The 13256-nt window shown below is 40.4% G+C and overlaps 1 protein-coding gene across 7 annotated transcripts in view; it reads left to right on the top strand.

Moving 5' to 3' along the window:
- Nucleotides 1–13256, top strand: part of TNIK (TRAF2 and NCK interacting kinase) — a 378322-nt gene that overhangs the window by 238660 nt on the left and 126406 nt on the right. For all 7 annotated transcript variants that reach the window (XM_082688671.1, XM_082688665.1, XM_082688670.1 and 4 more), the window contains exon 4: nt 666–791. In XM_082688671.1, the coding sequence (XP_082544797.1) occupies nt 666–791 (126 nt within the window). The remainder of the gene's footprint in view (nt 1–665; nt 792–13256) is intronic.

The following is a 13256-nucleotide window of genomic DNA, read 5'->3' as shown; positions in this document are numbered from 1 at the left end:
CAATAAAAGTAGGCTTCAAAGAAAATGAACCTAACAAATTTTAAATCTCAGACACTGCATTTTTTTTTTTTCCTTTCCCCAATCTTTCCTCTACCAGATATGATCAGTGGTAGGTACTCAGTGGACATAGTTCCCGGAATCTGAGAGTGAATTTTATCTCAATAGTCTGTCTACCTTGATCTTTTCCAGGTCAAAGGATGCAATTTCTTTTTCTAGCAGGTTGTATGCTATGCCTGTTTGCTGTACAAAGAGAAGACCCTCTTAGATTGCCAATTTATTGTCTTGTAATATTTTTCCTTGTAGTCAAGAGAGAAAGTCAAGTTATATAATAATTATATGTGTTTACAACCACAGAAGAAAAAAAAATTGTTTATTTATTTATTTGACAGACACACATCGAGTGAGGGAACACAAGCAGGGGGAGTGGGAGAGGGAGAAGCAGGCTCTCTGCTGATCAGGGAGCCTGAAGTGGGTCTCAATCCTATGACCCTGGGATCATGACCCCAGCCAAAGGCAGATGCTTAATGACTGAGACACCAAGGCACCCCCAAAAGAAAAAACTTAAGAAAGAATTTATTACATAGTTGATATGAATAGTGATACAAAAGCAAAATCCAACTAAGGACAACAGATTTTCATGACAGAATATTTTTATTCTAATACAGGATGAAGAGGAGGAAATCAAACAAGAAATTAACATGTTGAAGAAATATTCTCATCACCGGAATATTGCAACTTACTATGGTGCTTTTATCAAAAAGAACCCACCAGGCATGGATGACCAACTTTGGGTATGTAGTGCAATCCAGATTTGCTTTTTACATGAAGAACAACCAGGGCTAAATGGTTTGTTCGTCTATCCTCACATTGGATTAACTACTTCTTTGAAGCTCTTAGCCCCATGATTTCCATAACATTGTGTTTTCAAGATTTTTCCCATTTTCCTATATACCTCTCCTTCTTTTAAGCATCTTTTTTTTTTTTTTTTAGATTTTATTTATTTATTTAGAGACAGAGAGAGAGAGAGAGAGTGAGTGCATGTGTGGGCAAGATAGGGAGGGACAGAGAGAGAAGGAGAGAGACTCTCAGGCAGACTCTATGCTGTGTGTGGAGCCTGATACGGGGCTTGATCATGTGACCCCGAGATCATGACCTGAGCCAAAACCAAGGGTCAGACATCTAACAGACTGAGCCACCTAAGTGCCCCTCCATCTTTTAAGTATCTTTATCCTTTATCCCTTAATGTAGAATATCACTAGAGCAAGTTGTTAAGTTCTCTGGTTTTTCCACTAGTTAGTACATTTATTGAGTTTTAATTATATTTTAGGCATCATGCCATTTGCTTTTTATATATTATATCATTTATTCCAGCTCTTTGAGGGAGACATTTTTGTTTCCTCATTTCTTAGATGACAAAACTTAGGCATACAAAGATGGTAAGTAAATTGCACTAAGGTCTTTGTAGCTAGAAATGGCAGAGCCATTATCTAACCAAGCTCTGGGAGTCTTTTTCCTTGCCTATAACTAATGTATGGATGACTGAAATTTAAATTCCAGTTCTGTGAGTGAAATACCTAAGACAGTGTGATACTGTGTAATTACTCTCATAGGTTGCTTTCCTTTCCCATTAGCTGTGTGCCCCAGTCCTGTATCTGTGACAGTCTGTCCGATACCAAATTCACTGCTCCCCTCCTTGCCCTGCACAGATTGCTTTTCTTCTCATCTTCCTGATTACTGTCCATGGAACTTTTACTCACTTTTAGTCCCTCAGGCTGGTAGGCCCATTCAGTGGAAGCCTAGATTTTGCTGTAGACTTCTACTTGATCTATCCGTCTCTCTCTGTCTTGAATCTTTATTTGTCCCATATGTTGCTGTGGGATTAATTACTTTAAAAATACCCTTTTAACCACTTATTCTCTTATTCATTTTCTAGAGTTTTTAATATGTATCTGACACACAAAATTTATTTAATTAGACAGAGCTTACTATATGCCAAATTATATATTATATTGTGTGGATCCCATGACTACTATTTCATGGATAATTTATTGAAGAATCTCAGTCTACTCTCTTAATGCAAGAGACATTTGTGGTCCAGCTGAGAAGATAAAACATGCACAGTGAATAGAGTTGGTGACCAAAAGGAATATAATAATGTTAGCTCAGAAAAATAACAAGATTTTCATGTCATTTGATAATTGAATATTACAGTCTTTGGAAGTGAAAAGAGCTGCTGGTTATTTTTTCCCCGATAAGTCCTGTCTTTAAATTTAGAATTAAAAAAGTATTTTGGGGTAAATAAACCCTTTTTGTATGGTCACCTTGATTTTATATATTCTTATGTGATTTCTGAAAGAGTTATAGTAAGATTTTAATCATGCCTTCTTAAATGTAGGTGTAAATGTGAAAATTAAAAATGTAAAAGTAGTAGGAAAAAATAGTTGTAACTGTAAAATACTAAAGAAAGATATATGAGGGCATGTATGTAAGGGCATATCCACAAAACAGAATTTTGATGAACTTGCCCATATACATTTCTTAAAGTTTCCCATTATAAAAATAATAATAATAAACAAAGTAAAAATACAGATAACTGATTTAGGAAAAACATCCGTTTGGTATATGATGAGACAGAATTTAGTAGCCTTTAGAGATGGAGAGTTTTTATAAATCAATAGTAAAATATGAGACTAAGAGAAAGATTAAGAACAAGACAACGATGAACAAAGTAAGAGATATCAATTATCTATAAAGATGTTCTCAAAATGGAACCATGCCAAGAACATAAATGCAAAAGAAAACAAGAATTAAATATCATTTCTTAACTTGTAGATTGGCAATGATTTTTTTTTTTTTTAATGATATACACAGAATGGACACTTACACCCCCTGCTTATGGAAATGGAGATTGGAGGTTAGTACTCTCTTTACTCAAGGACAATTGGGAATACTTGTGGATAAACACACAGATATAAAAGAATGTATCCTAAATAAATATTTGGGCAACTACATCAAGATGTATGTAGACGTTAACCAATAGGTAATTGCTTAAAGTAAGTCCGTTGAAGGACACTATGAAAGGACGTATCAGGGGCGCCTGGGTGGCTCAGTGGGTTAAGCCTCTGCTTTCAGCTCAGGTCATGATCTCAGGGTCTTGGGATCGAGCCCCGCATCGGGCTGTCTGCTCGGCGGAGAGCCTGCTTCCTCCTCTCTCTCTGCCTGCCTCTCTGCCTGCTTGTGATCTCTCTCTGTCGAATAACTAAATAAAATCTTAAAAAAAAAAAAAAAAAGGACGTATCAGCCAGTTAAAAAGCTGTAGATTTATATTTATAATGGATAAACAATTAACTATTATAATGGGTATTTTTAATCCATTTTAAAAATGCTGTGATTAGATAAAACACATTTTCATTTTTGTGAAAAAATGAAAGAAAAAGGAAAAAATGTATCTGCCCACCTATATATATAAATGGTGGGTTGTCTAGAATAATATATACCAATGGTGTTGAAGATATTTTTTATCTGGGTAGTCATTTCAGTAATTTAATTCTTGAGAACTTTTTTCTTTTTTATGTCTACTTCTTTTTTCTTCTAAACTTCCTTTTAACTTGAGCATGAGAGCCATTTCTCTTCCTTCTTTTTTTATTTGTTTCTCTTGGGGCTATCTTTATTCCTCATAGACAGTCAGCTCCCTGAGGACGAGGATGGTGTGGTTTGCATCTCAGTGTCCTCTGTGCTAGGAAGGTGCTGGTTATACAATGGCAACAAAATAGTTGGTCTGTAAAGGAAAGTGATCATCATTGCTGCAAACTTGGTTGCTAATACTATTGGTACAAAGCAGATTTCTACCGGTACTCGGAAAGCTCAGTTTACCTGTGGCCTCTGGGTTCAACAGAAATGATGAGATGATGCAATTTGGAATATCTCTGTGTTCCTTAAAGGACTTCTACATCATCAAGAATCTAGCTTTTTAGCAGTGACCCCCATATCGCTATAAGCTTCAGCAGGTAACAAGTGGAGAATGATACCTGTTGGAGCCCTTTCGGGAAAGACATGTTTGGTTTGGTCGGGGCATGGTTCCCCGGGAAAAAGAAAGCATAAATGGGGCTTTGGAGCCATCACCTTCAGGAATCACCTGCAGGAATACAAGCTGAGTCACACCCCATTAGTAATATCATTTCTTTCCTGAGATGGGCCCGGTAGGATGTAGTCGGTTTTCTTATGAGAGTGAATTGTTAAAACCTCCATATTTATTTGGAAATCATTGGTTGAAGGGATGAGAGGAGTGATCAAGCAGGGATTGACTGGTTTTTACCTTTTCCTGAGGCTGTGATTTTTTAAGTTGGAAAGAAAATTAGTTGTCCTTTCATTTGCTGGGTCCCCATGAAGTTCATTGACTTTCCCAGGGCCTCAAAGCAGGCGTCCTGAATTGTGACAGTTTAGCTTGGCCTGAAGTGCTGGGAAAGGTCCTGGAAGTTTGTTTTATGTTTTTTTAAATAACAAAACCTGCAGTCCATTTTCCAGCTGGCACTGGGAGAAAGCAGCATGCCTATTTGCATCTGCATGGAGCGAATGGGAGCTTTTGTACCCCCGGGACCCGTTGCTACCCGCCAGTTCTCGCCTTGGCCAGTTGCTCCTTCCATGAAGACAGCGGTGGCTGTTGGGAATCCAGAGTCTCCATGAGTAAATGTTCATTTATTCATTCACCATCCACCCATTCATTCACCCCACAAACATATAGCGAGCGTTTGCTAGCACAAGGCACTCTTCTGAGCACTTAGGCTCTATCAGTGAACAACATCGGAGGAAGCCCCTACTTACATGTAACTTATCCTCCTACTACAGCCAATGTACATAATTAGTAAGAAAACTGCAGAAGATGCTGCCGCTGACCCGTAGAGCAGGGGAAGTCAATGGGGTTGCAGGCAGGAGTAGCCCCATGGTAGATAACTCACAGAAGGGCCTTCCAAACCGGGTGTTTTCTGAGAATAACAATGGGAGTGATGTGACCAGAAACATGGGAAGATGAGACATGGGGCCAGATCATGCAGGGCCTTCCAGACCATGAGAAAGATGTCTGCTTTGCCAACTTCAAGAAGGGGACATCTGCAAGTAGTGATCCCTCCCAAACCCAGGCCCTGCGAGAGGACCCAGGCCTTCACATTCCATTTTCCGACCTGTGATTAAACATACGGGCCTCATGTTCTGCTTGGGAGACAGAGGACCTAGCGTTTATCAGTTGGTGCTCCTCCAGAGGACTGGTCTGTCCATTCCCATGTCCCTAATCATCCATTAGCTTCTGTGTCACTGGAGATGAAAATACAAAACCATGAAATGCCCCCGAGGGCAAGAGCATCTTCTTTTTCTAGTTGTGCTCTTACTATTTGACAACAAACTAAGGGAGATCTTGGAAAAGTCAAGGCAGAATAGAAACATAATAATTAGGAAATCAATACCAGATTACAATATTGGTGGAAACTTGATTATAGGATATGGTAGTGTGTAGTTATTCCAAGGCCTCTCACTCGCTAAATTCGAGCCATTCCAGGTTAAGAATAACAGTAGCAGGTAATATTTATTGCATGCTTATCACATGCCAAGTTTTTGTGTTTTTGCATTGTCATATCATCAGACATTTACAGCCACTCTACGAATTAGATAGTATCATTATTTCCACTTTACAGACAAGGAAATTTGGCTCAGAGAAGTTAGGAAATCTGCCCAGGGTCTCCCAGCTGGTGGGGGATAAAGCCAGCAGGTTAGCCAACCCCAGGCTGTCCGATGGTAGAATCGAGCCCTTGAGTTCTACATTCTTTTTTTTTTTAATTGCAAAAAATAGTTTTGATATCAAAAGTTGGTGTTCCAAATAGGACTGAGGCTTTGGGTTTCAATTATTTTGACTTCGCCTTTAACCTTTTCCATTCCTCAGTTCCCCAATTTTCAAAGAGGTAGGAGGACCAGCTAGTTACTAATAAGACTGATGCGAAGTTTGGGAAATATGCTTGGAAGAGTATATTAAACCTGCCGGGAAAGGTCACAGAGAGTTGACTCTTTGGACTAACGGCATTCTATTAGGACTGCATGTATATAAAATGTTATTGCGTATTTTATAGAGATAAACCTGTGGCCACCCAAAACACCACTTGTGAATAACATTTATTCCCAGTATTCAGGCTACGTGAAATATCCCCCAGTTGTTTCTTTTGTTGTGGCTGGAGGTTTTGCACATAGCCTACCAGCACCAATATGTGTGCTGTTTTAGGTGTCTGATTGAATTATAATCTGTGCGATTTCTATCAGTCTTGTTGTAGCAATAAATTCTTGTTTAGTACCATCTCTTTGCGGAAATACAACTACTTCTGATAATGGCTAAGTAATTCTACTTTATCAACTGCTGTGGGCCTGAACCGGAAATCAAAAAAGGGAGCACTTTCAATAAAGATTCTGATCTCTTGGAAACAAGCAAGCTCTGTCACACGACACGGCCATCTCAATCCGCTTTGCCTTGGTGGGGAGCCGCTCTCCATTCTGCTGCATACCATTCAGGCACCGGGAGTGAGCGACGAGTAGCATCCATGGAGTACATCAATTTCTCCGACATTAGAAATGGAAATCATGCATATTTTTATCTCTCTTCTGATACCACCACAATCACAGGATTAGACTATTTTATAAAAATAATACATCCCCCTTTTCTTTTTAAGATTTTATTTATTTCACAGAGAGGGAGAGAGAGAGCACAAGTAGGCAGAGAGGCAGGCAGAGAAAGAAGGGGAAGCACGCTCCTCACTAAGCAGACAGCCTGATGCAGGATTCGATCTCAGGACCCTAAGATCATGACCTGAGCCAAAGGCAGAAGCTTAACCTACTGAGCCACTCAGGCACACCAAATATAATATATTTCTGACTAGCTTTGGAAATGCAGGGGAGTAAAATAGTAAGACACCAGATTTCTATACTGCAGAGTCTCCATAAGCCATTCCTTAGATTGCAACAGTATTGCCTTGCAGAGCTAAGAGTTCACAAATTATGGGGTATGCATTTTGGGGACATTGTAGCAATGGGCTGAAACCTGACCTGGAATACAGAGACCTGGGCTCTAATAATGGCACAGGCAGCATCTCTGACATTCGGTTTCTTCCTTATAAAAATGGTTACTTTTTTTTTTTTTTTAAGATTTTATTTGTTTATTTGACAGACAGAGATCACAAGTAGGCAGAGAGAGATGGGGAGGCAGGCTCCCTGCCGAGCAGAGAGCCCAATGTGGGGCTCAATCACAGGACCCTGGAATCATGACCTGAGCTGATGGCAGAGGCTTTAACCCACTGAACCACCCAGGCGCCCCATAAAAACAGTAACTTAAAGAAAAATGGCAGGGGCACCTGAGTGGCTCAGTCGGTTAAGTGTCAGCCTTTCACTTGGGTCATGATCGCAGGGTCCTCAGAGGGAGTCCTGAGTCAGGCTCTCTGCTCAACAGGGAGTCTGCTTCTTCCTCTGCCCCACCTCCCCCTTGTTCTCTCTTTCTCCCTCTGTCTTTCTCCATCTTTCTCTCTCTCAAATAAATAAATGAAAATCTTAAAAAAAAAAAAAAAGCAATGTTAGGGTAGGTCTGGGTTTTCAAATTGTCAGCCCAGCGGCTAAATACTGTCCAGGTGAATGTATTTAGTTTGATTCACATAAGGTGGTGGTGTTTTAATTATGCCAACATTAGAAAAATATCAGACAGTTTCACACAAAAGTCTGGATTCCTTGAGCAGTTTTGAAAAATAGGATGATATGGGAAAGCTGGGCTCGAAACCCCCCAGTAGCCACAGAATGTGTGAGCTGTTTGGGGATCACATGCCCACTCCAGCTTGAACAGAGGTCCCAGTGCTCCCTGTGGCCTTCCACACACGCTCAGCTTCATGCACTGACATTACTTGTCGAGCTCCTGCGTAACCTCACCTGGGGGTAAGATACCAAGATGTACCCATGAGAACCCTTCTAGAATCTTCCGTGATGTTAGCCACCGTCCCCAAACCTAGGTCTAGTATAGTTTACATTTGCCGTGGCATCCTGTTTGGCAAAAAATCAGGCCTGCTTTCACTGTTGGTTGTTTTAAGATTTAAATGCTGTGGGTAGCGTTAAAAAAATTCAAGCCACCTGAAGCTGAGTCTTTTGAACAATTTAAAATTTCTCTTTTTTGAGTTCTATGTGTCAGAAATGAGGCTTTCTTTTCTTTTCTTTACTTTTTTACCCCCTTGTTTTAATCAGTATCTGTCACTTATAGAACTAAAGAACTCCTCTCATCATATATGTAGAACCCAGGTCATTTGTCTGAAGAAGGGACTGAGTCTCATTGCTTGTGAGTAGAAATTTTTGAAAGACTAACTTTGGTAATTAGAGGAGTGCCTAAAATATTAGGAGGAGTGATCATAACCAGGTTCCCAGACTCAGAGCTACCCTATTGCATGACCTATGAGACAGGATATGCTACTTAGGTATAAACAGAGTGAAAAGCCATTCCTAATTTAATACATTGCAATAGGGCCTGAGTTCAGCTTTAAATGAACCATTTTATGAATTAATGGTGGGTGATTCTGTGACAAGAATATACAAATGATTTCTTTTTTTATCCCAATGACTTTCATTTGAATTGTGCTTAAACTGCTTTCCACCCAGGCAGAAGGAAGACTTCTGTGTGCCCAAACTTATTCCACTATTGGGCTACACAAACCTCCAGTTCCTTTTCTAGATGAATTCTGAGCTGAGGTCTGTGCTTCTCAAATCCTCAGCCATGAAGTTGTTTAATCATAAATCCTCTAAGGCTAGTATTTTATTTTCTTTTCCTATTTTTACTTGTTTGAAAGCTTGCTTTCCCATCCACTCCCCACGTTCTTCTATTGGGTGTAACATTCTGACCAGCAGAGCTAAACACATTTCTTATAGCCTTAATAAAGATAGTTTCCGTAAGAGGGTCCCAGAATGGACATATAATGTTTTACTTCTAACAGGAAAAAATCTCCAGCAGATCTTGCATGCATACTGAGAAATCTGAGCACTGGAAATCAAATACATGATGCAACTAACGTCCCTCGTTCTTTGAATACCGCTATGCTGACTCTGAGACACTCTCTCCTTAGACCTGATGACCAGTGACCATTGATATTAGAGCCTTTCTAGTGGTTTCTTGTAGCTAAAAAATACCATTTGACTCCATATAACTGCCATTGTCATTCTCAGTTATAAAGTTGTTCATTATTCAGAAACTATATCAACAAAGTTTGGGGACACTTCACGTCCTGGGGACTCAATTTTTTAATCTTTGGAAAACTTAGAATTTATAGTTCAAGCACTTTTTTTTTCAAGTCTAAAAACATGTAGATGCCAAAAGAATTTTTTTTTCTTTCAGATACGTGCTAGTTTAAAAATGAATGCAAAGGATTGTTTACGTTGCTTTTTTCAAATTTGAAATTCCAAACGGTTTTACCTTACCTTTACAGAAGTAGATTTTTTTTTAAGATTATTTATTCATTTATTTATTTGACAGACAGAGGTCACAAGAAGGCAGAGAGGCAGGCAGGGGAGGGGGGGAAGCAGGTTCCCCGCTGAGCAGAGATCCCAATGGGGGGCTCGATCCCAAGACCCTGAGATCATGACCTGTGCTGAAGGCAGAGGCTTAACCCATTGAGCCACGCAGGCACCCCTACAGAAGTAGATTTAAATGATAAATATGTTTCATAGGTGTGCCTCCAATTCTCGTACTTCTATACACATGTGTTTGATCTTGTGGGACTTTCAACTACCTCTGGCAAGTGAGGCAGCATTCTATGTAACAAAGTCCTGGTTTTGTTTACACCTTCATAAACCGTGCAGTTGAGATCTGTGGCTATTCCCACACATGATAAAAATATCTTGTGCCTTTCTGATGTTTCTGGGCCTTCAAGGTCAATGGGCTGATCTTTAGCAGAGCTGTGAATTCTTGGATGTTTAGATTTCCTACCCTTTTCTTAGAGTACTCCTTCAGTTCCTGCGTTCAGACTTCTCTCATTTTAGGCGGGCCTTCGACTTCCTGGTCTCTCATCTTCTTCCTCTCGCCGGTCTCTTGTCCCTCCTTTTCCTATAAAAAAGAAGGGATCTGTTAGTAGTCAGTTATTTGTGTGGGAGACTGACTGACTAGTGACCTTTGAGGAGAACTAATCAAGCTATTTTTGGCTAGCTCCTGCAATGTTAAAATATCATGAGGCATTGTTTCAAGTTATGGGAGCTTAAAACCAGTTAACTAGCATATAAGCAACTACTGTAGGGACCCCAGCAATCATTCTAAGCTTCTTACACTGGCTCTAAGGATAAACGTTTTAAATTTCCTTCAGCGGTGATTGGGGTTGGAAAGCGCAGGTGACAAGTGACCACAGCAGGTGACTCCCTCCTGAAGGCCCCTCCCGATGAAGAGGTGAGCTTAGGGCTGGCTCAGACAGTGCTTCCGAAATTCCCCCTGGGCCCAGCTGAGACCCAAGATCTTTTACTTAAATAATGTCCCCTCCCTCTACAACGTCTAAGAAAAAACATCTTCTTGGTCAGAAATAGAAGACAACTGGCAAAAATACATGATGAACAACCGTGTAACTCAGACATATGTTAGAGCGCTTTGTTTTTAAAAGTTTACCTTTTTGATTTAGATAAAAATAACTACCATGTCCAAGTCATCCAAGCAACCCTTACCCTCTTAATTGGGTTACACTACAGTGTGCCCGCCCTTTCTTCCTCTCTTTCTTTCTTTTCTTTTCCTTCTTTCTTTCTTTTTTCTTTTTTTCTTTCTCTTTCTCTCTCTCTCTTTTTCTCTCTTTCAGATTTTATTTGAGAGAGAGAGAGAGAAAACACAAGCAGAGGGAGGGGCAGAGGGAGAGCCGGAAGCAGGCTCCCCTCTGGGCAGAGAGCCCGCCGGCCGTGCAGCTCAATCCCAAGACGCTGGGATCATGATGCTTAACCAACTGAGCCACCCAGGTGTCCCTACTCTGCTGTTTCTTAAATATCTCCTCGGCGGAACGGTTCCAGTTCTAGGTCCAGGTCCGACCCCCATCCTGCATGAGCTTGGTTCTGTCCTCACCTTCAACCTAGCCATCCTTCTCTCTTCCTAAGTGATACATAGGAATATCCTGTTCTCTGACCAAGTTGTTTAGGTGGCGTTGAATGAGCATTTCAAATGTCCCATTCCTTCCAAATCTCTCCTTCCACCTCGTCAGCCTTCCAAATAAAAAGATCTGTTTCTTCTTGCCATGAGATACAAGCTTGCAAAAAGGACTTGTTTCCTTTGTGCTTCTTTATTAATAGGAGTTTTAGAAACATAAGTACCCAATGCCCTTTATAAGCACCTGTCAGTCATTCTTCACCACCAAGGTGAAGTGGATTTGGGGAAGCTATTGGTACCATCTTTCAAGTTGGAAACTCTTTGTCATTTTTTCCCCCTGAACGTACAAACAGAGCAATAGATAAAAAAGTAATAAATATAATTTAAGATATGTGATAAGTATAGTTTAATATTTGGGGCTGCTAGGAGTTTTACACTCACGGACACACAATATTCACATCAAACATATTTTTTATTTTATTTTATTTTGCATTTTACAGTGCTGGGGGTGGGGTGCAAAGCCCAGGGAGGTTAGAAAACAGGCATGCCCAAGGTCACACAACTAATACTTGAGAGATCACCATGCTTTCACTCTGCTGTACGTACTTAATGAGTATATAGACTCCGGGTAAGGCTGCAGACCCGCATAACTAAGCTCCATTTCCAAGTAAATAAGGAAAAGGGAATTGAGGGGAAAGAGAGTTAATGAAACAGTAGCTGCAAATCACTGAGCCCAGCACCTGGCACGTGGCAAATTCTCAGTAAATGTGAGCAAGTAGTGTTGCCCCAGTGCCAACTCTTTTAGAACTTTCTTTTGGGGAGAACATTAATGATCCATCATTTCTTGCTTGTGGGATGGGAAGTTATTGACTTGCCGCTGCTGGGCTTGGCATGTTGAGCCCTGTTTCTGTTTATTAATGTGATGAGGTTACTTGTGGCGAGGGAGGGTCCCTGCTGCTTGGTGGAGGTAATTATCTGTGTTGCTGTACGGCTCCAAGATCCAGTTGCTGGCAAATGCTGGTTTCTTCCTTGCTCTCTCTCTCTCTCTCTCTCTCTCTCTCGCTCTCTCTTTTTTTTAAATCCCATTACATAATTTAACAATCATTTCATTCCGTAGTGAGATGAAAAGACTTTAGCAGCCTTCAGCTGGAGCTGAATAGAGAAGCAAATTATAGAAATCACTGACATTAGTGCCTGGCTAGGGCCGGATTGTTTCCTACTGAATATTTGAAAGTATTTTGTCCAATCTAATTTTAAAAGACCGGAGCCACTGGGCTTCCACTGCTTTCCTTGGGAACTATAATTACGTGGCCTAATGGGGCTCAGTGGTGGGACGTATTCTCCAGCTGATAGACGAGCAATGGAGGCATTTGTGGGAGGTCTGGTCACTGTGTTCCTTCAAAACAGGATTTGAGAAGGGACACAAACTTATTTTGCTCATTGGAGAAGATATTTTCTTTCTACGCAAGGATGTTCCTTTGGTTGGCCTGCTGCCTATCACTACATCATAGGATTTTCTTTAACTCTGTGTTATAGAGAATCCCCCAAACACACAACAGTAAAGAGAACAATATAATGGATACCGATGTGCCCCAAACTAGCCCAGCTACCACCCATCCTGCCCCAAACACATGCTCACCCCCTTCTTCCCTTCTACTATTATTTTGAAACCAATCTTCTCATCTCACTTTTTCTAAATTCTAAGTATGTATAACATAAAATTTAGCATCTTAACCATTTTAAAATATATAATTCAGTGGCCTTAAGTACATAGTATTGTGCAACCGTTACCACTATGTAGGTCCAGAACTTTTCCATCACCCCAAAAGAAAACTCTGTACCCCTTCAGCACCATTCTTCCCTCCCCATCGTGCCTGGCAGTCACTCCTCTGCTTTCTGGACATTTCATATAAATGCATTTATGCAGTACATAGCCTTTTTGGTCCTTCTCTCAATGAGTGTAATGTTTTCAGGAGTCATCCATGTTGTATCAGGCATCACTACGGCCTTCCTTTCCATAGCAGAATAATACTCTACTATATGGATATACCACATTCTGTTTATTCATCTGATAGTGGACATTTTGGTTAGTTCCACCTTTTGTCTTTTATGAATACTGGTGCTTTGAACATTCGATTGTAAGTTTTTG

The sequence above is a fragment of the Mustela nivalis genome (assembly GCF_964662115.1).
Source record: "Mustela nivalis genome assembly, chromosome: 1".
Taxonomy (NCBI): Eukaryota; Metazoa; Chordata; class Mammalia; order Carnivora; family Mustelidae; genus Mustela; species Mustela nivalis.
The sequence above is the reverse complement of the archived record's forward strand: the minus strand, read 5'-3'. Positions and strand labels throughout refer to the sequence as shown.